General features: G+C 32.4%; 2 protein-coding genes and 1 pseudogene across 2 annotated transcripts; all 3 read right to left on the bottom strand.

Moving 5' to 3' along the window:
- Positions 1–3715: 3715 nt before the first annotated feature.
- LOC111313038 (protein TILLER ANGLE CONTROL 1-like) lies at positions 3716–6448 on the bottom strand. The gene is made up of 5 exons (XM_089752621.1): positions 6350–6448; positions 6187–6232; positions 5247–5893; positions 4813–4956; positions 3716–3980 (listed from the first exon to the last, which is right to left on the bottom strand). The coding sequence occupies exons 1-5, from the start codon at positions 6353–6355 to the stop codon at positions 3957–3959; spliced, it is 867 nt and encodes a 288-aa protein (XP_089608747.1). The 5' UTR covers positions 6356–6448; the 3' UTR covers positions 3716–3956.
- A 6861-nt stretch (positions 6449–13309) lies between these two features.
- On the bottom strand, positions 13310–15377 carry LOC111313349 (uncharacterized). The gene is given in 1 exon segment (XM_022914014.2): positions 13310–15377. A coding segment is annotated over 1 exon segment (1308 nt). The 5' UTR covers positions 14871–15377; the 3' UTR covers positions 13310–13562.
- Positions 15378–17129: 1752 nt separating this feature from the next.
- Positions 17130–21331, bottom strand: LOC111313037 (uncharacterized; annotated as a pseudogene).
- Positions 21332–25639: the final 4308 nt, after the last annotated feature.

Genomic DNA, 25639 nt, shown 5'->3' with positions numbered 1-25639 from the left:
CCTGAAGCAACTTGCATGTTTTGTGTTGGTAGGCCATGCACAGGGATCTAGACCTCTTTTAGAAAAAGATAATAATAATAAGTAGGAAAAGAATAAGTCTTCTATATATAATCTTTGCTTTTTTTTCTTATTAAAATTGCTCGGTGCTGAACAACTCAAATGCAGTTTCATTAGCATATGCCCAGAACTCATGCTTCTTTGAATCAGCACATCACACTTTATATCAGTTCATATAAATAAATCAATAATAATGCATAAAAAAAATCAATATAAAAACTGATGATATTACGATATTCTCATGAATCTAATCTGATTAATTAACTGTTTGGTTACCATTTAATTCCATATTGAAGATCAATATAACAATAATTAATGATGATTGGAGGACTTCATTTTTGGCTGCATTTTCCACCATATATAACTTTGTTGTTATCTATTCCAAATGTTACATTCATTTTTTTAAGTTATTTGATTTAATGAAATTGTTATAACGTGGAGATCTATCATTAGACATTGACTTAAGGGAGTCGTCACCAATCTTTTTTATCTAGGTGCGATTGGCCACCTAAAGAATCTGTCTTTTCAGGGAACACCTAAGTTTAAGGGTCCCTAAAAGAATAGGTTCAGGTCTACTAACCAAAACAGGGTTCGAGAGTTCGGTTAGGTGTAAGGAAGGTTATAGCACCCTCACAACGCCCATCTAAAAATGGTACTAGCTTGAATTTGTGTTATCCAATGAGCCTTAAAATTTTACCAAGTAATTAATTATTAGAAATTATTCTCAATTGACCCTAATACTTTTAGCAAAAAATTGAGAAAATTCTCTCACCTCAAGAGTATGCAAGAAAAACTAATATTTTACTTGCAGAGGCTCCATTGTCGGATTATTTAACATAAACAAAAAAAATAAAAAAGGAAGAAAAATAATGATTGTTCTTGTGCAGGAAAAATTGATACTTTCAACTATTTTCCAAAATTATTCTTTTGAAACTTTAATTTCGAGGAAAATTGATATTTTCAACTTTTCCTCAAAAATTTATTTTTTAAAAATTTATTTTTAAGAAAAATTGATACTTTCAACTTTTTCTCAAAAACTTTTTTTGAAAATTTATTTTTTTAGGAAAATTGATACTTTCAAATTTTCCCGAAAATATTTTTTGAAAACTTTGATTTTCGAGGAAAATTGATACTTTCAACTGTTCCTCAAAAACTTTTTTTTTAAAATTTATTTTTAAGAAAAATTGATACTTTCAACTTTTCCTCAAAAAAAACTTTTTTGAAAATTTATTTTTAAGGAAAATTGATACTTTCAATTTTTCTCCAAAAATATTTTTTGAAAACTTTGATTTTCGAAGAAAATTGATACTTTCAACTTTTCCTAAAAAAAAACTTTTTTTTTGAAAATTTATTTTTAAGAAAAATTGATACTTTCAACTTTTCCCCAAAAATATTTTTTTGGATTTTATTTAAAGAAAATAAAATAATAAAACAAAATAAAAGTGAAAAAAAAAAGTAAAACAAAAATAAAAATAAAATAAAGATAAAAAGAACATTAAATAAACCTAATCCAATAATATAAAATAAATAAATAAATTAAAAAAAAAAACCTGGAGTGGCTCGAAGAAGGGCTCGACTTGGCTCGACTCAAGGAAGAAAAACGGCTCGGAGAAGCGGCTCGGGACGTCGGCTGGCTCGACTAACGGGCTTGGGGAGGCAGAACAAGCGCGGATCGAAAAGCGGGTCAACGTTCGGATCGGGTCAGGTCGGATCTTGACAAAACGCGCGTATCCTCTAGGTTATTTATCGCAAAAATGACGTCGTTTTGAGAGGGTATATAAGACTATTTCCTTTGTTTTTTTGGCAGAAACCTTCTCCCATCTCTCTCTCTTCCTTCATTTTCTGTCCCTTCTCTCTAAAACAATAGAAGAACTCCGGTTGAATATTCACCGGATTCTAAAATTTTTTCGCTGAAATCTGAGTTTTTCGTCGAAAGTTGACCGAAAAATTGGTCGGTTTCTAGGGATCGTCACCGGAAACTTCAAACTTGGCCAGAATTGTCGCCGAAAAATTCAACTTTGGCCAGAAAATTCAATCGAAATCTGGAATTTTCCAAAAATTCTCAGAAAAAAAATTACAAAAAATTCTCCAAAAATTCTTGCTAATTCCTAGAGCCGTTCTAAACGCACCAAAACCTTCCTAACCTTTAAATCTTCTCTGTATCTCTTTTTCTCTCAACCAGTATCCTTTTTCCTTGTGTTTTTTTATGTGTATTCTTCTGTTCCAGAGGATCCCTTTTTTAGAAATTGATCAGAAGAGTTTCTGATCAATCCCAATTCCTCTTGGGATCGGGATTCAATCATTGAATCCAACATGAACTCTGCTGATTGAATTCCAATCCAATTTTTCATCGGATAAACCAAAAAATAAAAATAAAAAATAAAAAAAATCAGATGAAAATAAATTAGATAAATCAAAAAAATTAACAGATAAATTAAAATTAAATAATACATAATACATAATCTGATATACACAAATATTAATAGGAAAAAATAATAATAAAGATATATACATATTAATAAATAAGTAAATACCTAAGATAAAAATAAAAGAAAAAAAATATAAAAATAATAATAATAATAATAATAATAAATAGAAATAGAATAAAAATAAATAAAAATAAAAATAAAAAAAACATAGACTTATTTATTTGGACTAGGCCCAATTGATCCGAGCCTGGATCAAATTGGGTGTCTATAGAAATAATTAAGCTAAACTGCAAATCATCAACCTTTGCTTCATGGATACAATTTCCATCAATTTGCTAATAGGATTACTTCAGATAGGAAAACTCCATTATCCCTTGAATAATTTGTTGTTTAATAATGTATCTTCTTTAGCCAAAAACTTCTTTGAAAATAACCATATTTTCCAAGAAAGAAAATTTTGATAAAAATTATTTAAAATAATCAATTTTGTGTTTCCAATTTGAAAAGTTAAAATATTAAGCAATAAAAATTAAAAATAACAAGAATTTGGATTTCAAATATTTAGAAAAATTAGACAAGATTTATGATATGAAAATTGTTTTTTCTGATTTTGTTTTGGACCAAGGCCTGGTTACCTTGAATTATGATATGAAGTCCAAAATACACAGCACGACGGGGCTAGACCACCCACAGCCGTAATCTTAAACAAATTTCCTAAACAACCCAAAAGGCCCATTAATTCCGCCGAGATCTATGATTTTCGGGCATTTTGTCTTAATATGGTATTGCAAAAAAAATTCTTGTCATTGAGTAAGTGACGCACAATACATCTTTTTCTTGAATCAAATTTGACAATGGAACCCCCGCTGTTAATACTTTCGGTAGTTTGCAAAACTATCATGAGAACTGTTCTTTACCACTAAATTTCATATTCATATATCAACCATACACTCAAAAATTCATAAATGATCGTTTTTCCTTTTTATTTGTCAATTAATTTTAGTAAATCAATTGATTAATTAATTAATCAAGATGCCTAAACATGAACAATCCAAGCATGGGAATACTCTGACAATCAAACCAACAAACATAGACTAAAGCCAAAATAATAAAGAAAAATTACGAAAGGGGAATGACATGAACTCACGTTTACTGTTGCTAGCTTGAAAGTTTCATTAATCAATAGTATCTGATATGATTATTATATATTAAATAAAGATGCCAAAACATGACCAATCAAAAGCCTGTGCCAGTGCTGGGACAATCAAACAACCAACATTACAAAATCCAAAGTAAAATCAAAGAAAAATTACAAAATGAGATCAATCGCATGGTTCCATATTTCACATACATGAATAGCTTGATTAATTAACATTGTCCATAAAAAGAAAATATAAAGATAAATTATTTAATGAGTACAACACCGGGAACACATTAGTTTGTAGCAGATTACTTAGTCATCATCATGACTCAAAGTTCAAGCTGTAGCAGCGTCTGCAACAACATTGGTGAAACATTTATCAGCAAATTCACCTCCAAAAACAATTTCAAGAACTGCTATGATAATTATAGGTTATAGGATACTCATTTCTTCGTCAGCAATTTGATACTAATAACGAAGGATGGTCAAAGGATAATGGGAATTTGACCCTACCAATCTTATAGCGGTTTCCTTGTTGGATTTCTACTTTGTGTTATTTTTCTAAAGGGTCCCAGTTTCCCGATCATTACTACCCTATCCATGGAAAATGACAGTGAGGACAGCTTCAGCTTCTCTCTTGTCCACGCAACTTGACCTAACCACGCAGAGATGGAGTACATACAACAAGAACCGGCTGCAACCCTCACATATAATACAAGAAGTAGGAATGGAAAGACTGACAGAGAAGCATTTTCCTGTTAGGATATTGACGGTGGCAACTTATGTTGCCACAAAAAAACAATTAGTACCCCCATGTTGGTGCCATGCATCGATCATCCCAAAAGTAAAAAAAAAAATTTGTGGGTTTAAACTTGCTTAATTCTACGTGATTAGCTAGGTCACATCAAAACTAGTCATGGAAGTGAAACTGATAAGCTTTCTGGATATAGGTTGATAAATTTTGTTGATACACCCTATGATTGGAATTTTGAAGTTCGAGACTCATACAAGGATTTGGGTATTTTGCCCAATTATATTACTTTGGAGGTTACCGTTTGGGCATGTTTCACTATTGAGATTTTGTACGTAAAATTATTTTGCAAGTTCATTAATTATGTACAGTGGATCTGAGTCCGACAAGCTAAATTTTGAGCAGAAACAGTTCTAAAATGTTTGAAAACATACCTGGAGATTGAAGCAGAGAAACTGACCGGCTTCATGTTTCTTGCTAGCAAGAACATCGATTACACTAGGCTTGGACTGCCCGTCCAATTTATTACTCTTGCCTTCAAGCTCTGGATGGATCTTCCTTTTCAACATCCTCCTCATCTAATAACCAAATAAAAATTTTCAATCAACTAAATTCTGCTCAATATTTAGGCTTTAATTGTTTAAAAATATGGAAATTTTTGCAATCAAATGGTCAAGTTTAATAACCATTTTTTAAGCATATAACTATTGAATTTAAATTTTATTTACCTTCTCATTTTCATCATTTTTACCACGTAAAGCCTTAATCATACATCATAATCCAACTTTAACCGTGGTCAAAATGAAATTAACACAATGGTGAGTGAATATTATATTTATAGGAAGGGGCAGAACATTTTAACACTCACTTGGTGTAGCATTTTGATCGGACGTGAATCCTCTCCAACTTGAGGAATGAGTTTCTTGGCAAAAGAAAGCCCGTTTTTTGTAGGAAGAGAAGCCTTTGTGCAAGAATTTGACTCCAATTCAAGAGGGCTCGGCTTCTTTTTCATGTCAGAGTCCTCATTGAAGAGGTCTGCAAGTGTAGTTCTTCTTCTAAGCCTTCCAGAATGGCCCTCAGTGATATCCAAGTCAAACTTGATTGTATGACCAGTAGACCCCGCAACCCCATCAACCATCATTATCACATCAGGTTTTCCATATTTCGTGTGATCATCAACGTCCACGAAACTGTGGTCGAAAGTGCTGAACATCAGTGGGTTCACTTCTTCATCACTATTATTGTCATCATAGTCGTCGTTGTCATCTTCTTCATCATCATTGTTATGAGAGTATCGTTCTTCGTCTGCCCCTTCTTCGTCATCGCTTTCCAAGGTTAAGTAGTCTTTTTGTTCACTGAAGGATTTCAAAGGATCAAAACCAAGGGTGCCAATTGTTAAAATGCCATCTCGCCAACCATCCAGCACGTCAACCAGAGCCACTTGTTGGAGTAAAGCTTTTGTATTTGTGTCAATTGCAACGGAATCAGTCTTCTTAACATTTCGAGCCAGCCCATCTGCAAAAAATGGAAGTTTTCTCATGATCAATTCTAAAATGAAAAATTCGAATCTCCAATGAAAAACACTATTCTAGAGAGAATATACTGCTACTACAATATAAAACCGCCGCCAAAATGAATTAAAGAAAACAAGATACTCAAAATTGGACCGTAATAATATAGCAACTTTCTAGAATGCAAGAGATTGGGTACACCCTACAATGGAAATTTGTCACATTCTTAAATTTCCCAAAAGAAATTTTGGTTAGATTACAAAAATTAGCTTTAATAATGTTATGAAGAAATCAAACCTTTGAGAACGTTATGATGGAACCTCCTCTGCACCCAGTTGAAGATCTATTAAGGAAATTAACATTAAACACGAAAACCCAGAAGAATTCATTAGAAAGGAAATCAGAGTTTTAGTTTCTAGAAAAAGAAGTAGTAACAAATTTATGGGTATGTTCTAATTACCTTCATTTTCTCAGCCAAGTTTTAGTTTGGTGACAAAAATCAATGCAAAAGCTCAAGTGTCAAGCGAATGCAGTGAGGGCGAGTGGGAAAGTTTATGATGTAGAAGAAGAGAAGGAATTAGTTGGTAAAAAGCAATGGGACGATGGCTTAAGGAATTACGATGCACCACATGGCGAAAGAAGTGGGACCTAGAAAATTAACATGTAGAGTCTAATAGGCCAAATAGCCCTAATTTAATTAAATATTCACGCTAGTAAAAATATAATCAAATAATTAATCAATCACAAATAAATAATAATTTAATGTGATTTGATTCAACTGATCTACGCTAATGGATGATAAAAAAAATCAATTAATTGGAGAGAATGCAATCATATAATTTATATCAATCAGTATTCAACAATCAATAGTTATAAATCTTTTTAATTTTCTCTAGTCATATGAAGTACTCTCAACTCAAACAAATATATACCTATATACACTCATGCACCCTTACCTATGTGAACCCTCATAATCTCCTCTAGTCTACTTACAAACATTCACACCACCATACTTATGTGGACCATCTCATTCTCAAACATACACACTCATAAGGACATTAATCTCCTATAGTCTTTTGAGATGTCTATCTTATAAAATCTTACAATTTTCTTATATCTTTTTCTCATATCTAATATTGTAAAGACTTAACCTATTTATAAATATACAAACTTTTTTATCAAGAATCATTTTTTTCTTATAATTATTCTTTTACAAGTCTTTTTATCTATTAAGTAATATCTAACAAATCTCAAACAAATCTATTATGAGATTTGAGTCACTATTCTTAGCAATCTCCACATTGACTCAAATTTCATCAATCATCAGTCTTCATATTAGATATACTTAGCTCTACCTACAATGAAAATCTCATAATAATTTTCTCTTATTTATTTGCAAACTTTATGCAAATCAATATTTAAAACACGAACTTAAATTTCTTCATTGAGTCGAGCTCTTCTGGACTTGTCTCTTCCCATAATTTTAACCATGCTTTGATACAACTGTTAGATTAAATAGCCCTAATCTAATTGATTATTCACGTCAACGAAAGCATAATCAAACTATTAATTAATCACATAAGAGATAATAATTTAATATGATTCGGCTCAACCAACTTACATTCATAAATAAGAAAAAAGATCAATTAATTGTAAAAAATTGTAAACATATAACTCATATCAATCAGCACTCAAAAATCACTATCCATAAGCGCTTTCAATCTCCTCTAATCCTATGAATATTCTCAATCCAAACAAACATATACCTATATACACTCATGTACTTATAGCTATGTGAACCCTCTCAATCTCCTCTAGTCTACTTACAAACATTTACATCACCATACTTATGTGAACTATATCATTTTCCTCTAGTCTACTCAAACATACACACCCATAAAAACGTTAATTTTTTGTAGTCCTATGAGGTGTCTATCTTATAAAACCCTATAACTCTTTTATATTTTTTTTTTCATGCTTAATTCTATAGCGATTTCACTTATTTATAAGTATACAAACTTGTTTATCAAGAATCATTTTTCTCTTACAATTATTCTCTTACAAATTTTTTTATTCATCAAATAATATGTAACTAGTCTTAAATAAATTTATTTTGCCATTTAAGTCACTATCCCCTACAGGATCTTCTACTTGATTGATGTGGGGAAATTCTCCAAATGGCTCTCTCTCTTTTTCACTATCAACTACTCTGTTGCATTTGGCCAGTTTCTTCTTTTGAATATAGAAAAAATGCAGTAGGAAAGGAAGAGAGCAGTGAAGGATAAGGGCTAGTTCCCTCACCTATCTCTACCTAATTTTTGTCCATTCTTTTCATTTAGTAGTATCTAATATCTATAACTATAACTATATATGATACGGTGAGAATGAGACATTATTCATCATTGAGAGTTTTGATGTGCCTATATGCGGTAGGAGTTTTGTTTTTGTTACGCTTAGATAAATAGATAGATAGCCCAGAAGTGCTAGGGAGTCTTAATAACGGTTTTGGGAACAAACAATGTCTTTGGTGTTATATGAATTCTAAGATTATGAATTTTTTACTCTTGTCTATGTACCAAAGATGAAAATGATACAGATTAATTCTATGATGTTGATATCACTCTTGAATTTTGATGAACATGATCCATGGTTAATTTGGTCCATCATCTAGGTCAGCAACCTTCAAATATTTTTAGATGTACAAAATATTTTCTCACATAAACTTAAATAAACGGGAAATAGTATTCAAGTCTCATTCCATATTTTAACAAGAGTTCATTTTGGTAACTTTAAGTTGATTGAGTACATGAGAAAATCATCAAAAAAAGATTCCAAAGGATAGTGAGATTAGTGCTTTGTTTTTCTTTTTCTCACATGGAATCAGGATAAACTTTCCATGGATAGAGGGACTGTGGTACTACCTTTCTTTCTTCTTGTTGTCTATGGATTACCTGTTATCCATTTTCGATATGTTTATCCACTTTCAATATATTAATTTATATTATTATATATCATGCTTATTCATGCATGTGATCTTTCATATTCACAACGAACACGAGAAAAAAAAAATCACTCTACAATCCACATGGACGGCCAAACTCCTGGCATGCCTTCCAAGCCTAAAGAAATTTTATTTATGATTTGTATTATAAAGATCAGTATATTAGCTTATAATGTAAATATTCCATCTCCTTAATCAGGATGGAAAAAATCTTTTATTTATCATAAGAAAAAAAATATTTGGTTTATTAATGGTTAAGAGCATGTATTTCCCGTTCAATAAGTGGATTGAAATTCCCTTTACTCAATCAAAAAAAAAAAAAAGATGTGAAGTTTCATAATGGTTTGAACAAAAAATATTTGGTGCTCACATAAAAAGAAATGAAAATCGGAGTGAAATGGATTGTTGGTCACGAAAATGTTTAATAAAATTTTTATTTGGTTTTTTATTATAGATAGCCTTTTAATTGTTTCATTTAAATCTCAAATATTAACAAATAACAATTTAGTCATTATATTATTAAAATTTCCTGTAAAATGACAAGAAATACTTATGTAGGATAGATGACCATAGTATGAAAGTTGGTCACTTTCTATTTATTTCCATGTAGGGTTCTTAACCAAAAAGAGAATTTTTCTATATTGAAATTATTTAATGACTTCAAAGTAGGGATGGCAACGGGTCGAGTCGGGACGGATTTTTGTTCACCCCGAACCCGATCCGATAATTTTTTATAATTTTTTATACTTGAACCCCGATCCGACCCGACATTATATAAAATCATATCCGATCCAATTCGATCTGAAATTAATAAAATATTATTTTTAATATAAATATAAAATTAAATATATATAAATATATATATAAATAATTATAAAATTAAATAAATAATTAAAAAAATTATTTTTATATATATATCGGGTCAGGTAGGATCGGATTTACCTAAAACCCAATCCCGACTTTTTTTTCATGTCATCCGACCCAATCCGATATTCGATTTTCAAAAAAAAAAATCGACCGTAAAAGATCGAGTCGGGTCAAAATCCGTCGAGTAAGAATTTTTTTGCCTTCTCTACTTCAAGGTCTAAATATAACAATTAAGTGGGTACATTAATTGCACAAAAGAACATTTTTTAACATATTTTAATTTTTTTTCTCTTGAAATAATTTAAACAAGACCTGATCTAGGTTTTGGATGTGATTACCAAATAATTTGACCAAACGTTGAACATTTTCATTTGAATTAGAGCATAATTCTTATTCACTTCTAAGTACCTTTACATATGGATGAGTTTGAAATTAGCTATAAAAGTAGTTGAGCTTGAATCAATTGGCATATTATTGAAATTAAAATTTAAAAGTTTTAAATTCGAAAAAAAATTTCATATAATATACTTTTCAATAAGATAAACAGGAAGATATATGAGTTAAGGATGGATTAAGATCGTAAAAAAAAATTGGCTGGGTTCCTTAGGGCAAATCAGACATTCACAAGCAGAAAGTTCTATGAAATTGAAAGCTTATCTGGAAAAAAGAAAAAGAATATGCAACAAAGGCTGGGAGAAAAAACTGAACCATAGAAGTCGTGGAAAAAGTCGTCGTTGGTACTGTCATATGACCTTTTGCAGCTTGTCTGGTTCTATCAAAACCTAAAAGCCTTACAATAATCAAAGGTGGCGACCGTGGAATGTAGGCTTTCTGGGTCTTGTTGCTGCCTTAAAGAAAATAAACATCCACATTTCACCTCCCATAGCCGATGCCTTGGATTCTGATTAAAGCAAACTGATTAAAAAATGTTGGGACATATGCCTCTATATAGCCCGGTGGGTCACCTTCGGTCCCTTCTGATTACAACCAAACATTCTTTCGATTCGCAATAAAAGCAAAACTTGGGCGGGACACCAAAACCGACAGAGAAGAAGAAATTTACTTGATCCGCGTTGCTTTGTAATGATGAAGTGGGTAAAAAACTAAAAAAAGCATGCCCAATTGCCCAGCAGCGTTCACTTTATGCATATATACTGAAGTACTCCTGAGTCCCGAGAAGTTCATTTCCAGGAGAAAAATTTGAGCCTTTTTACCTTGCTGTCAACATATATATCTCATTATTGGAGATCAAATGGCACAATCCTGTCTGCTCTTCTTTATTTTCCTATTCCTCCTGACTCGTTTGCTTTATTATTATAGGTCGCCATACATCTTTGAGAATTAATGAGGACCAGACATTCCTGAGAGCTTGATGAACAAAAAAAGACATTACTCAGAGCTAGCACTGTCAACAGATGACATATCTGTTATCTAACGCACATGCACTCAAAGACCACTTTAAAGATTGATAGAATTAGCTCGTAGGCCAAATCTGGTGGATCAAATAAGCATCCCATTGGCTCATTTTTATTGGAGAATTTAGTAGTATCGTCATATTCCAACCAAAATTTAAGCACAAATTTAAAGAGTGTAGGGACATTGTGGGGGTGTTTTGTTTGGGGCATTAGTCCTCTCCCTAAGCAATGAATGGAACCATTCTAACATGTGCAACTGATGATTCAACTCAGCAATCAGTCCAGAATAACAAATAGTAGGATATTTTATAAAATACAAATGATGGGGAGAGCATATATACTATTGGGTCAATTTTTCTTGTTTTCAGGTCTTACTGAGTTGGTTGGATTCACGAGCTACTTTTAATTTAGTTCTTCCTGCTGAACCTACTGCCACTTCAGTATCAGGGAGCCAATGTATACCGTTGGAATTTGGGTCGATCTCATTTTTTTCCTGAGACACTTATGTTCATTGGTTCACGAACTACTATTAATTTCTTTCCTTCTTCCTGGTGAACCCACTCCATCTCCAAATGGTTCTTTCAACCTTAAAAGTCACGGGATTTTATTCCATTCACGAATCATGGTGAAATTAAGGAAGAAAGAGCAATTATTATCGATCCTCTAATAATTCATCTTCTGTAATAATTTAATAGCATTATTTTTATACGTAAAGTTTATTATAAAGTTGAATATGCTAAAATCTAATTAGAGAAGTAGCATGTTTGTGATCTTTTTAAGAGACACTTGCATATGTCCTACCCAAATCATGTTTGCATTTGCAATTTTTAATCAGCTCTAGCACCCTTATTTTTTTCTAGAAAAAAATCTAGTGTTGTTCAATTTGTTACACCTCAATGCTGCTACCTTAATTATTTGTATTGTATAATGCAATAAAAAATTATTGATTAAATTCATATAAGTGAACTTACAAATTTAGAAATATTTTGAACCAACAAATAATTATCAATTCGGTCGTATGAGCAAATAGTTGGAGAATAAGTATTGATCGGCAAATTCCATTTTTACAGAACCTTATAAGCTTTAAAGGAAGGTTTTTATATCATTGTTACCTTGGAAAAAGACAATTAGGTAAATTACTTGGCCTTTTACTAAATGGTAACGGGAAAATGTTACAATATTTTTTTTTTAGTATTTGATGCTGTTAAGAATTAAATTTTAATTATTAAAATTAAAAATTCAATGCTTTAAAAAAAAATACGAAACTGTTAGCAAGATTTACAATATTTGAAAGAACAATTAGTGTGGGAATCATATTTGAAAAAAGATCAAAGACGTTTTTAAAGAAAAAAAAAAAAAGCAGGCCCGAAATGTTGGATTGAGATGAAGGACTGATAGCGAAATCCAAACTTAAATCAAAATATTTGGGCTCACCCTGGACATCTCGTGCTAAATCTTTAAAGTCTTAGGGATTCAAGCGGGATTATAGGGCCAAAGATACAGCCCAACAAAAACTACTTCTGAAATTAGTTTTACTCATAGCAGTTGCCTTGGGCCAAGAGATTAAGATCCTTGCCTGTAACTGTATTGTTTTTTTTTAGGCCAATCTACTAGCATTCGTTTGGTGGTATTAAAGATTGTTAAAGAAAAAATGTCTCAAATTGTTTTTTTTTTTTAATACATTTTTCTTCAATTTTCTTGTCGTCAATTTGTCTGTCGAACTAACAGAGTCCGGAAAATTTGACGGAAAATTCCTGGACAAGGATACTTTGAGTTCCATAATTCAACCCTCGAAGGAAGAGCAAAGGCATAAAAATAAGAAATGCCCTAGAAAAGCATTCCTGGAACTTTTTCAGATTGGTGATGTGAGAAGTATTTTCCATCTTTCATTTTTCTTTTGGAGCAAGTGTCATGGATGGTCCTGTAGATCCGTTCGCAATAGGATAATTTAATACCAAAGTGTAAAAAGCTGAAAGGTCTCTGTCATCATCTTGGATGAAAAGTTTTCCTAATGCGAATTTCAGAAGTTTTCCACATCGTGGTATAAAAACAGAAAAACTTTGGATTTAACGGAGTATAAATTTGGAATATGGGCAGTTGGCAAGAAGTTTTGAAAGAATATATAAAGGCTAATCGGTGAACATCAAACACAATGGTTTTATCCTTAACCTTTATTGTAATCGGAGTTTAGCATATATACTAATAATCCTCAATGCTAAAAGGCCTGCACATGGACCGTCTTCAATTAGGCCCACAAAAAAAGTGGTACTGAAGAATCCGAATCCTTGTGTCCGATAGCAATCACTCATATAACTTGTAAAGCATTATTTATTCTGAAAAAACGTAAGTACTGTAAGTAATTAAAACCCTTTTGATGTTTTACTTTTTCCCTAGCTGTTGTAACCATTGGTCCGTTCCTCAATATCGAATCCATTACCAGTTTATTTTACGTGGAGAGAAAGGTGCACACCAGGGTCATGGTGAGTGCATGAAGAATTGTAGACAATTGAGTTATTAATGCCTTGCACGTTGCTGTTCAGGAATGCTGTAATAGGCATTGTCTTTGATTTGTTGCTCTTGTCCTTCATCTTACGATCACCTTCCTCGCTGCTGCTTCTGTAGCTTTGGGGGTCACTGCCATCCCCCCCAGTTCGAGAAGAAATTACTCTCTTTTGTAGATGATGAGGACTGCCCTGAAAGCCATTTTTATGGGGTGATCGGATTACCTCCATGAAAGCACCTTTGTTTTCACCAGCAATTGTTATGACCCTCATACCGGCATCCTCCGAGTCCGAAGAAAACTTCTTGCCATGACCTTTCTCCTTTTTCTCACCATCCTTGGACGGTTCTTTCTGTCCATCCAGTGGAATGCTAGGTTTGTGTGTGTCACCAAGATCCTTTTGAGGGGCACCACTAAATAGCCGTTCTTTGAGCTTGTCAATCGTCTTTTGAACAAGCACAGTCTTTTGCTCTGCCTCAACAGGGATTTTGGGTTCAAGCTCAGCTTGAGCTTTCAACTGGGGAGGTGGGAGAGTTAAAGGAGAAGGTGCTGGAGCAGTTGGTGGTTTGATCTTTGGTGATTGACTAGGAGATTGTATGGCAGGTTTGACTGTTGTTGTTGATGCTTTAGGGCTAGGTACGTGAGTCGTGGTGGTCACAAAGGAGTCAGGTTTTTGTGTTGGGGAACTTGTCACTGGTGTTGTAGTTGGGGCTGTCTTGTCTGGAGAAGTTGGCACGGAGGTAGTAGTTGTCACTGGCTTGGCCGGAGAAGATGTCACTGACGCAGTTGTTGCTGCTTTCAGTGGAGAAGTAGTTTGCCCCGCCGCAGCTGCCGTTAAAGTTGGCACTGTCTTCATGGGGGAACTAGGCACTGAAGAAGTTGTGGCACTGACTGGAACCGTTGTGGTAGTTGTAGGTTTTTTATCAGAAGGGGAAGACGGTTGAGAAGTTCTACCAACAGCTACAGGGGATGATGGAACCGAAGAAACACCACCCACAGGTGGTGGAGCATCGGATGTTGCTTGAGGTTGATTTGGTGGAGGCTGAGCCTGTACTACCAGCCTGAATGTAGGTCGGACAGCGGCTGGTCGTGGCGGGGCTGGTGCGGGTTCAGGGCTTTGACTAGGTGCTTGGGGTGCTGGCCTTGATATGGATCCTAAACGAAACCAGGGACGAGTTGGTGCCGGTTGGTTTGACATAATGCGGTAAGGTTTGAAAAGATTTAAAGATCAAACGCTCAAAAACTAAATGTACTAGAAATGATGAAAGAAAGGACACAGGGTTAAATGACTACCAAAATGCGCTTATATAGTAATCCAGGTTCAAGTACAAACAGGAATTGTGGAAAAAGAAAAATCTCATGAGGAAAACGCGCCCAAGCCATAATCCACAAAGAAGGAAAGAGAGAAAGAAAAGCATCCAATCAATAGCATATAACACTATACATAAGCTGACAAAAGTTAACATCTTACGGTAGGTATCAAATGGAGTAATTTACTTTTTTCTAGCCAGGTTTAGACTACTTTACTGTCTGGTTGGGGATTCATTGAAGTTAAAAGTTCTGTCTCAGCAGAATCCTCTACCGACGCCTTGTATTGTCAATCAGATTAATTAGGATAGCTAGAACTGGCATTTCCTTTTGATCAACTTATAATTCTGCAAGCCATTTCTATGAACATTTAACCAGAACCCAGAATAAAAGAACTTGTTCTTATAATTTTGGAATCCTTGGCCAACTGTTCTGGTTGGATAGGTCTATGTTCAATTGCTCATCCAACACGGCAATCTTAATTCCATTCTTTGCAGAAATTGAAAATATTTTTGAATAATAGTTGTGGAATTCATGAAAGATTAATCTGTAGGAACAACATTTTTAAGGAAAAAGTGCTACTCACTTTTTATATTAAAATTTTCTCCTTCACAAATTAAAATAGCTCGGCTAATTTGTAAAATGTTCTTAATTTCTTATGCATTTATCATAGTATTGCGTTTAATGGCTGCTCTCTTCCTCCCACAATTACAACAACCTCGCCTTTTGCTTGAATGATCTGGTTGGAATTTTCAGCCTGTGCTTATTACGGCTGCACTGCATTTATATACATTCTTAACAATTCACAGCATCTTAACTTCGTCAACGATTCTTCATGTCCCGCTTAGATTTCACACGGCTAACTATGACAGATTCTTGCAAGACAAAATTGATGCGGTTGCTGTCTGTTTCTTCCGACTTTGCTTGCTGAGATTGGTCACAACAGATTTGATGCCATCCACTACACCGCTACTGCTTTAGATCTTTCAACTTTTTTTTGTTTTTAGGATCCTTCAGGGTTTTTAACTTAAGAGATGGGGTTGTTTTGATAATTATTATATTAATGAAGAATATTGCTCTATCTAGTAACTTGACTTTAGTAACCAACAACATTCGACAATTGTAGTAATTTACTTGTTGATTGAGATTGAAACATCAACTCTTTGACTCTTTCCTATACCCATTGTCGCAAAAGAGAAGAAACGAATTCTTTAAGGTGGGACCTTGGAATATAAGTCTATTTTTACCCTTCTTTTTAATTAATCAGCTTTCAAAGATAACACCAAGTATTTACTAAGCCGACTTAAAGTATAATCCAATAATTAAATTTTAGTCCTCATAATCTAATCAATATAACTCGTGAGGGCTTACCATCTATTGTTGCAAATATCCAATTCATACACTTTGTTTGCAGGAATCAACACTTTCACATAAAACAAGCTCTTTTGTCATTTTTTTTAATACCTTCGGGGGAACTCAAAGCTTTTCCCTCAAAATCAAATTTAAGGATACATTTCTATCGAGTCGAAATTTTACTTTAAAAATACTTTCTATAAAAATTAAATTCGAGTTAACAAGGAAAATTTTCTCTTTACCGATCACTCATGGTGTGTTTTGTAACCTTTAAATAATGATTTCATGATTATTTATTTACAATAATTAATAATTAATAATGATGTCAAAACCCATGCGAAAAATGGATACAGCCATATACTTAGCACGTCAACCGTCGGCTCTCTCTCAAGTTTCTGTTGGGCCTGACAAACAAAAAGAGCTTGGGCAATAGAGTTTGTTCATCTATAAATTCTTAATATGGACTTATGTATTTCTCAGTGTATTTGAGCATCTAAAAGGAATCAAAGTAACGAAGAAGCATGCTGGTATTAGTTCCTTGAAATGCCAAACTCAATATAAAACGCAATTGGCTGAGGAATGAAAGCACAATTGATTCATTAGAGATTGAAGCACAAGGATCATAATTTCTCTGACGTAGTTCATTATATGCTTAATTGGCATGTTACTTGCTGTATCATACAAGGGAGAAAGACAGGAGCAGAGAAGAAAACTGAAGTTGATGATACAAAAGTTCTAAGCAGAGAAAATAAATACGCTAGCAGGCAAGAGAGGTTATTCTTGGAAGGTCTGTACGTCAAGGCCATTTAGTGAAGTCCAAAACTTTGAAAACTATATCTGTGGGGATTTGCCAAATAAAATGTATAACATATACTGCATTCAATGCAATGTAAAGGCTCCTTGCAGTCTCGCTCGCTTTCTGCTTTGATGGTGCTAGCGCTGCAGCCGCAACCCATAACACTGTAATGGCTGTAAAACAAACACCAAGGCAGCAAGGTGGAGTCAGTTCCTACTAAATTTTAAATATTGAGGTTAGCTACATAAATTTTGAATTCCTATTTGTCATTATATATTTTGTGGAAGAGAACTCAGAATCAAAAAACTACCTGCTCCAGCAAACAAATGGGGGCCCGGGAAGAGCATTCCTGTCCTAAACCTTGTGTTGACACCTCCACCAACAGCCTCAAGAACCCCAAATCCTAGCAGCATGGATCCTGCATTGAAGTGTCTATACCTGTAAGACCCTTTCAGCAACTCCTTCCTCTCCTGAAGTTAAATGACAAATGACCAGATAGTATCAGGAGTTTGCACAGAAACCACATAGTATAGCACGAATCTCGACATGCTACAACTTACAGTAATTAGCTAACACTCACTTATAAGGCATAGCTTTGATACATCACCACCAAAAGAATTTTTGTTATTTTTGTCATGTAGAGTTATATGGTTCAGAGTTTGTTGTGAGCATGTATTAAGGTTGGAAGTGTCTACCTATTGCCAATTGATTTTCGCCTTTTCGGTTGGATGCTTAACAATGTCGAAGTGTCAACTAATAGTCAACTGCATTTAAGGAGAAATCATTATGTATCACCAAGCACTCTCGTAAGGATTCAGTGACAGAATAGGGATATGAAATCTTGACATTATGCTTTAATAATGAGATTTGTGAGTTAAAACTATATAAAGTTATGTTGTAATGAAGCAAACCTCAGTGAGTAGATGAATCTTGAGTTCCCCCGAAGATGGAGCTGCTTCCACTGAGTTTCCCTTCTAGGGTAACTGGGATGGGCTTCACTTGTTTCTTGAGCTCATTAATGTCATTCTGGATGGTCCTGACTCGCCTCCATTGCCAACCCAAGTACAAAGCTAACAAAGCGTAAAAAAACAAACCACCCATGACAATCGGGTATGTAAGTGCAAAACTTATTCCCTCCAAAATCTCAAACGCCCCATTAACAGCAAGAGCATCCTGTTGTTCGTTGGGATATCACATTAATTGACCTCCCAAAAAAAATTCTACACTAAAATCGAAAACAAAGAATGAAGAAAATGAAGGAGTATCGTATTACCTTTGTGCCTAAGAAGAAGGGCAATGCAAGCATTGTACGGGGAAGAGAAGCTTATTTTAAGTGATGGATAGTTTCAGTGAAGAGATTGTGAGGTTTAATTGACTCATTGGAGATAATTTGCTTTGTGGGGTTTGAAAGAAATGGCAGTTTGGATTGCGGATGGTGGGCAATGTGGCTGCCATGCGCTCTTTGTCTTTAGAGAGGGGGGGAGCAGAGAGAGAGAGAGAGAGAAACGGGGACAAGGGACAGAACTGTCTAAGAGAAGAAAAGGAAAAAGAGATTTCAGGTGTGTTTTGCAGTGATGTGGTTCACTCTGTTTTGATTGGCCTTTGCTTGTAAAACGGGCCCTTGCAAAAAACTTTTCAGACAGAGTCCCGACACCCGACCGGGATACTAGTTGGGATGCACTTCACATGACAAGCGTGTGTCAACGTGGAACACTCTTAGAATCTTAAATTTTGAAGAAAAGTACGACATTTGAAATTTTGTTTGATTTCTATAATATTTCGTTTAGTAAATTATGTATATTGATCATAATCTCTTTAATAATTTATAAGTAATTTTTATTTTATTTAAAAAAATAAATGATGCATTTATAAAAAGAAATATTTATTTTTTAATTAAATATATGTAATTATCATATTTAATTACATATTATATCGTAATTAAACAAAAAATTTTCATAATTGAGTGAATATATGTACTTTTTAATGCCTATATTTTAAAAATACATATGTAATTCATAATATTGAATTTTGAAAGAAAATATGATATTTGAGATTTTTTTTATTTTTAAAATAATTCATTTTTAAATTCATTCGTTTAATTAGTGAAATGTCAGTTTAATAAATTATGTATATTGAATAATATCTTTAACAATTTATAAGTAATTTTTTATTTTATTTTAAAAAATAAAAAAATAAATGATGCATTTATCAAAGGAAATATTTAATTTTTTAAAATTATATATATGTAATTACGATATTTAATTACACATTATATTGTAATTGAAAAAAAAATTCTTGAAATTGAATGAATATATATTTTTTAAGGTATTTATTTTTTAAAAATACCGTAATTAAATATGTGTACTTTTTAACGTGATTATTTGAGAAAATACTGTAATTGAGTAAAAATTTTCTATAATTGAATGAATATGTATACTTTTTAAGGTATTTATTCTTAAAAACTTTCTCAATTAAGTGAATACGTATACTTCTTAAGGGTTTTATTTGAAATAACGCCGTAATTCCTTGAACATCGTAGAAGATGTAGCTTACAGCTTTAAATTAAATTTTTAAAAAATAATTTTTTTAAAATTTATTTTTTTATTCATAAAATTTAAAATCAAATTTTTAATTTTATTTATTATAATAATTATCACTTTTTTATTACATAAGCGGATAATCGAGATATTTTTTTATTTATTATAATAGTTGTCACTTGTTTATCGCATAAGCACTACTTTTTATACTATATCTCATTACCGTTTTCTTAACTAGTTTCCATATCAAATGTTCACCTGTCCCCGTGCCTCATTTCAGATTTTTTTAAACATGGGTAATTATGAGGTATGTTTAAAATAATGTCATTGTCGTAATAATTTTGGAGTTGTATGATGAATTTGAAAATGAAAATAAAAGAATGAAAAATAGAATCATCATCAATTTTTTTTAATTAAATACGATTAATCATCTATTAAAATATATCATTTTAATGAAATTTTAAAATTAATTAAAATTTATTAAAAAGATAATTTTAAGGTCTGCATAACAGTCTGAGTTCGAGAATCAGTTATATGTAAAGAAAGATTAGTACCCTAACAGTGTCAATTTAAAACGGTACCAATTAACTACGTGTTATCCTTTGATTTTGATAAAAAAACAATCCCATTTTTAGTGTTTAAAAAATAATTTTCTTGATTTATTTTATTCGAGAAAAATAAATTAAAATCTTTTTATTGAAATAATTTTTAAAATGTTCCAATACGTTAGTAACATTAGAAAAACTTTTTCTCACCTAGAAATTTCTTAGGCATCGCTTCTCAGAATACCTTAGAATCTCATTCTTAAAGGATCAAATTTATTTTTCGTAAAAATTATGTCACGCATGCAATGCAGAATATTACCATGTTGATGCACACATTTTATTCTCTTTTTTAAAAATTTTATTAATTAGTGTATTTAATTTTTTAATTTAAATTTTTGAAGGAAAAAGAAATTTTTATTATATTGAAGTTTTTATATAAATATTTCAATACACTGGTAATATTTTTAAAAATTCTTCTCACTTAGGGATTTCATAAAGTATCACTACTCGGAATACTTTTAGAATCTAATCATTGGATAAAATTTTCTTTTTCCTTATTTATATTATTACTTATTCTTAATTTATTAATTAGTTTTTATTTATTATTTTATAAGAAAGAAAAAAAATTTATTGTATTTAAAATTTTTTATAAATACTCCAATACACTGATAGTATTTAAAAAAAAAATCTTTTCACCTAGAGATTTCGTAGGTATCACTACACGGAGTATCTTTGAATCACATCGTTGAATAAAAATTTATTTTTTTATTTTTTATTATTTTATAAGATTTATTTTTAAAATAACAAAATTATCACAAATTTTTACTATATATTTCATTATTTATTTTTATTTGTTAATATTATAAAACAACAAAAATTTATTCTATCAAATTTAAACATTTTAGCATACATAAATTTTAATAAAAAATATAAAATAACAAAAATAATATTTTTAAAATTTTAAAAATTCAAAAAAAATTTTTTTTACCTGAACGGGATCAGTCAACGGTTTGGTCAACGTCAATCCGACGGTCTGATCACATTTAGCAGTTCGACGCGGTTTGATTCGATCTGGGTGATTCAGCGATTCAGTATGGTCTAGTTTATCTGGACCTATCATGTTCAAAAGGTGAGTCGAGTCATCAGGTCAGATACGTGAATTTCGGGTCAGATCACGGGTTGATGCGTGGATCTTCAGGGGCTTAAAATGACATCGTTTTGGGGTTTTATTGAAACAACGTCGTTTTGGCTTTAACAGTTTCTATAAAAGCAAAAAAAAAAAATTTACTTCATTTCACGCCCTCTGTCAGAAAAAAAATCTCCCTCATTTTTTTTAGACCAATCTAGTGCCGTTGACCGTCCGCCGTAACCGTCGCTTTGGTCCTCGCCAGCAATAAGCTCTGACTGCTGTCGTTAGTGTCAAAAAATTTAAAAAAACACTAAAATGCTCATTTTGATCCCTAGAATATAGATCCAACCTCTTTTCCTCTGAAAAGAAACCCAAAAACCTAGATGTGCTCTTGAAGTTTCGGTTAAACCTCTTTTTTTTTTGTATTCTGACTTCTTATTTTTTTAAACTGACTTTGTTATTTTTTTTGTACAGGGGCTCTCAGCGCTAAGTTCCCCGTTCAAGGGGACTAAGTTTTTATGTTTATTTTTTGGTAGAGTGTTTTTTTTCTTCATTTTTTGGCAACGTCCTCTCTTTCTCTTCTCTTTTTTTGGGTTCAATCAAAAGCTCTATTTATATAGCTTCGACTGTGCCCTATGCCTGAGTAGGTGGCATAGGGCTCGACATGGAGGTGCAAGCACGAGCCCTCATACCCCTTTTATTTCTTTTATCTTATCCGATAGTGGTAGGGTATGATGGCTATGATCAGATTTGCAGGGTATGAGTGACCAGAAGGATGGTTGATCAGAGGGGTAGGTAGCCAGTGGTGCCGTGCAAGGCACCATTGCCATCAACCCCCCATTTTTTGTTTTTTCTATTTTTTGTATTTTATATTTTTTATATTTTTATTTAATTTAATAAAACAAAAAAAATAAGAGGCAACTGGGTTTAAAGAACAAAATGGGCTTCGAGCCTGATCAAAATCAGACTTTAGGCCCAGTCGAATTGAAATCGAGCCCGAAAATCAGTTGAATTGAAATCGGGTCTCGACCTGATAGCTTGAGAACTATTAATTAAAATCTAAAAAAATTTACTGTCTACAGTTGCCTCTCTTTGCGCATTACTGAGAATCAATAATATGGTAAAGATAAAGACAACAATTTTATCAGAAATCCAAAGGGATTTTTTTTTTAACATAAACTACTTAGAAAGTTTTTTTCGTCAAATCGAAAATGCTCCTCTCACTTAAGGCTCAATAACTTTTAAAAGTTTAAAATTTGAAAAAGGCTCATTTCAGCAAAGGCTTAAAAACTTTAAAAAAAAAATTCTCATCTTGAAAAAGCTCATCTCAGTAAAAGCTTAACAACTTTTAAAAATTTAAAATATGAAAAAGGCTCATCTCAGCAGAGGTTCAACAACTTTAAAAATCTCATCTGAAAAAGCTCATCTAAACAGAAGCTCAACAGCTTTAAAAATTTCATATGAAAAAGCTCATATCAGCAGAGACTCAACGACTTTAAAAAACTTAAAATCTGAAAAAAGCTCATCTCAGCAGAGGTTCAACAACTTTAAAAATCTTATCTTAAAAAAGCTCCTCTAAATAGAGGTTTAACAACTTTAAAATCTCATCTGTTCTCCAAATCGAGTTCTCATCTTTGAACAAGTAAATTTTTCTTTTTTGAAATCATTTGTTTGATCTTATTTTTCATTAGAAAATGGAAGTCTCTGTCCTTATTATTTATGGATGCATGTACCGAGTCTCTAAATGCAATCATGTAATGCAATCAAAATTATTCATTATGGTAAAAAGGTTCTCGAAATCTCTTGCTTTTTGGTTTCTTTTATCAAAATTGCCATATGACCAATCTATTCTTAACATCTGACCATTGTATTCTTCCCTAAAAATACTTCTCTTCTTTGAATGTTTGTAACATTAATACTTGTCATGCTTTTCTCATCCCTTTTCATTTGCCTTTATCAACTTTTAAAAAAGTAATGCTGAGACCTTTTGTGTTCGTTTTTCTTTTCATCATTTTAAGTTCAAGACAAACAAAATGCAATTACACATTTCTTCTATTTGTACGGTAAACAAAAATATCAAATGAGAATAAAGGAATGGATAGGCATTATTTTTAAAAGAAAGATAGCATATTTCATTAGACTAATAATAAATGCATGGCAAAGTGTTTGAATCTAAACAAAGGTGCCTAAATAATGATCATAAAATAATCATGAACAAAATATTTTCAGATTTTTTTTTAAAAACTAAATCAGATAACTTTCTTGATCTTTCAAAATTCGTCAAACTACAGTTGCCCTTATGTTGTGGGATGATGCTTCTCTTTCGTATCCAAGCTACCTTTTTAAGGTTTTCAGCTTAAATACATCATTCCTTTTCACTTTTTATTTTTATTTTTTTGTTTTGTTTTTTTTAAGTAAAATATTTCTTTATAGCATCTGAATTTATTGAAGTAGATATATCACCTCCATCCATCTCTGTTAAGATAAATGCCCCACCAAAAAATGCTTTTTTCACCACGTACGAGCTTTTTCAATTTGGTGTCCATTTTTCTCGATTGTCATATTGACTTAGAAAGATCCTTTTCAACACTAAGTCTCCTTCCCTTAAGCGACAAGGACAGATTTTTTTGTCATATGCTTTCATCATCCTCTTTTAATATAATTGACCATGACAAAATGCTGTAAGTCTTTTCTCTTCAATGAGGTTCAATTACTCATAGCAATTTTAAACCTACTATGCTTCCTCTAACTTTACCTCCATCAGGACTCTCAATGAGGGAACTTTCATTTCGATCGGTAACACAGCGTTCATTCTATATACCAAAGAGAATGGAGTGGCCTCGGTAGATGTTTGAATCAATGTTCTATAAGCATGCAAAGCAAAAGTAACTTCTCACGCCAATTTTTGTAAGTATTAGTTATTTTTTTTAATTCTTTTGATATTCTTGTTTGTAGCCTCTACTGTCCCATTCATCTTTGGACGATATGGTGCTAAATTACGATGATGGATCTTGAATTGAGTGCATACTTCATTCATCATTTTACTATTTAAGTTTTTGGTATAATCAGAAATAATCATTTCTAAAAGCCCATATCTGCATATTATCTTTTTTTTTATGAACTTGCATACCACCGATCGGGTCACACTGGTATATGATGCAGCTTTTACCCACTTGATAAAGTAATCAATCATCACAAAAGATGAATCTATGTTCATTTGAAGCTTTTGGAGTAATAGGACCGATGACATCCATGCCCTACATAGAGAATGGCCATGGAGGAGCCAAAACGTAAAATGTTATTGAAGGAGAGTGGATTTTGTTAGCATAGATATGACACTTATGATATTTTTTGGCATAATTAATACAACCACTCTCCATTGTCAACCAATAGTAACTAACCCTCATAATTTACATAGTCATCATATGACCATTTGCATGTACTTCACAAACTCCATCATGCACTTCTTCAATAATCATTTTCGCTTCAACTGCATTCACACATCTTAAGAATATTTGATCTCAACCCTTTTTATAGAAGATATCTTCATCAAGAAAAAAACTCATAGCCAACCTTTTAATAGTCCTCTTATCATTTTTTGTTGTATGTTCTGAGTATTGTTGGCTTTTAATGTATTGCATAATGTCATGATACCATGGCTTCCTATCGACTTCTTTTTCGATACCTGAACAATGTGTTGGTTCATCCTTTACATCCAGCTTGATGGGTTAAATTTTAGTATTTGTATCTATTTTAATCATTGCAACTAAAGTAGCCAGTGCATCAGCAATTTGGTTTTTTTCTTTAAGTAAATGCTCAAATTAAACTTCTTCGAATTGCTTGACCAATTCAGAGATACTTATGGTACCATATTAACTTGAAATCTCTCATTTTTCACTCTTCTCATAACTGATAGATGACTAAAACTGAATCTCCAAACACATCTAACACTTTGATTTTTTTTTCAATCGCTGCTTGCAAACCCATAATGCTGGCTTCGTATTCAACCACATTGTTTGTGCAATTAAAATTCAACCTAGCCGTGATGGGATGATAATGCATGTCGAGAGATATTAAAATTATCCCAATATCATGGCCTAAAGCATTTACAGCTCTGTCAAAATACATTCTCCAAGATTCTTCGATAGGTTCATTTTCTTTAATAGCCATCACATCCTCATAAGGGAAATTTAGGTTCATTGATTCATAATTTTTTACAACGTAATCGAAAAGGAACTCGGCTATTGCACTTCCCTTTATAGCCTTTTGAGTCCCATAAACAATATCATATTCTAAAAG

The sequence above is a fragment of the Durio zibethinus genome, chromosome 23, assembly GCF_047325235.1.
Source record: "Durio zibethinus cultivar Kanyao isolate XHJ-2024 chromosome 23, ASM4732523v1, whole genome shotgun sequence".
In the NCBI taxonomy this organism is placed as follows: domain Eukaryota; kingdom Viridiplantae; phylum Streptophyta; class Magnoliopsida; order Malvales; family Malvaceae; genus Durio; species Durio zibethinus.
Note: the sequence above shows the minus strand (reverse complement) of the source record. Positions and strands in the feature narration are given on the sequence as shown.

Excerpts from the sequence above, each read along its gene's own strand:
- LOC111313038 (XM_089752621.1), bottom strand. Across the intron at positions 5,894-6,186 it reads CCATCATAACGTTCTCAAAG|ATGGGCTGGCTCGAAATGTT; the intron begins GTTTGATTTCTT and ends CATTTTTTGCAG. Across the intron at positions 3,981-4,812 it reads TTCTCTGCTTCAATCTCCAG|ACGCTGCTACAGCTTGAACT; the intron begins GTATGTTTTCAA and ends ATGTTGTTGCAG.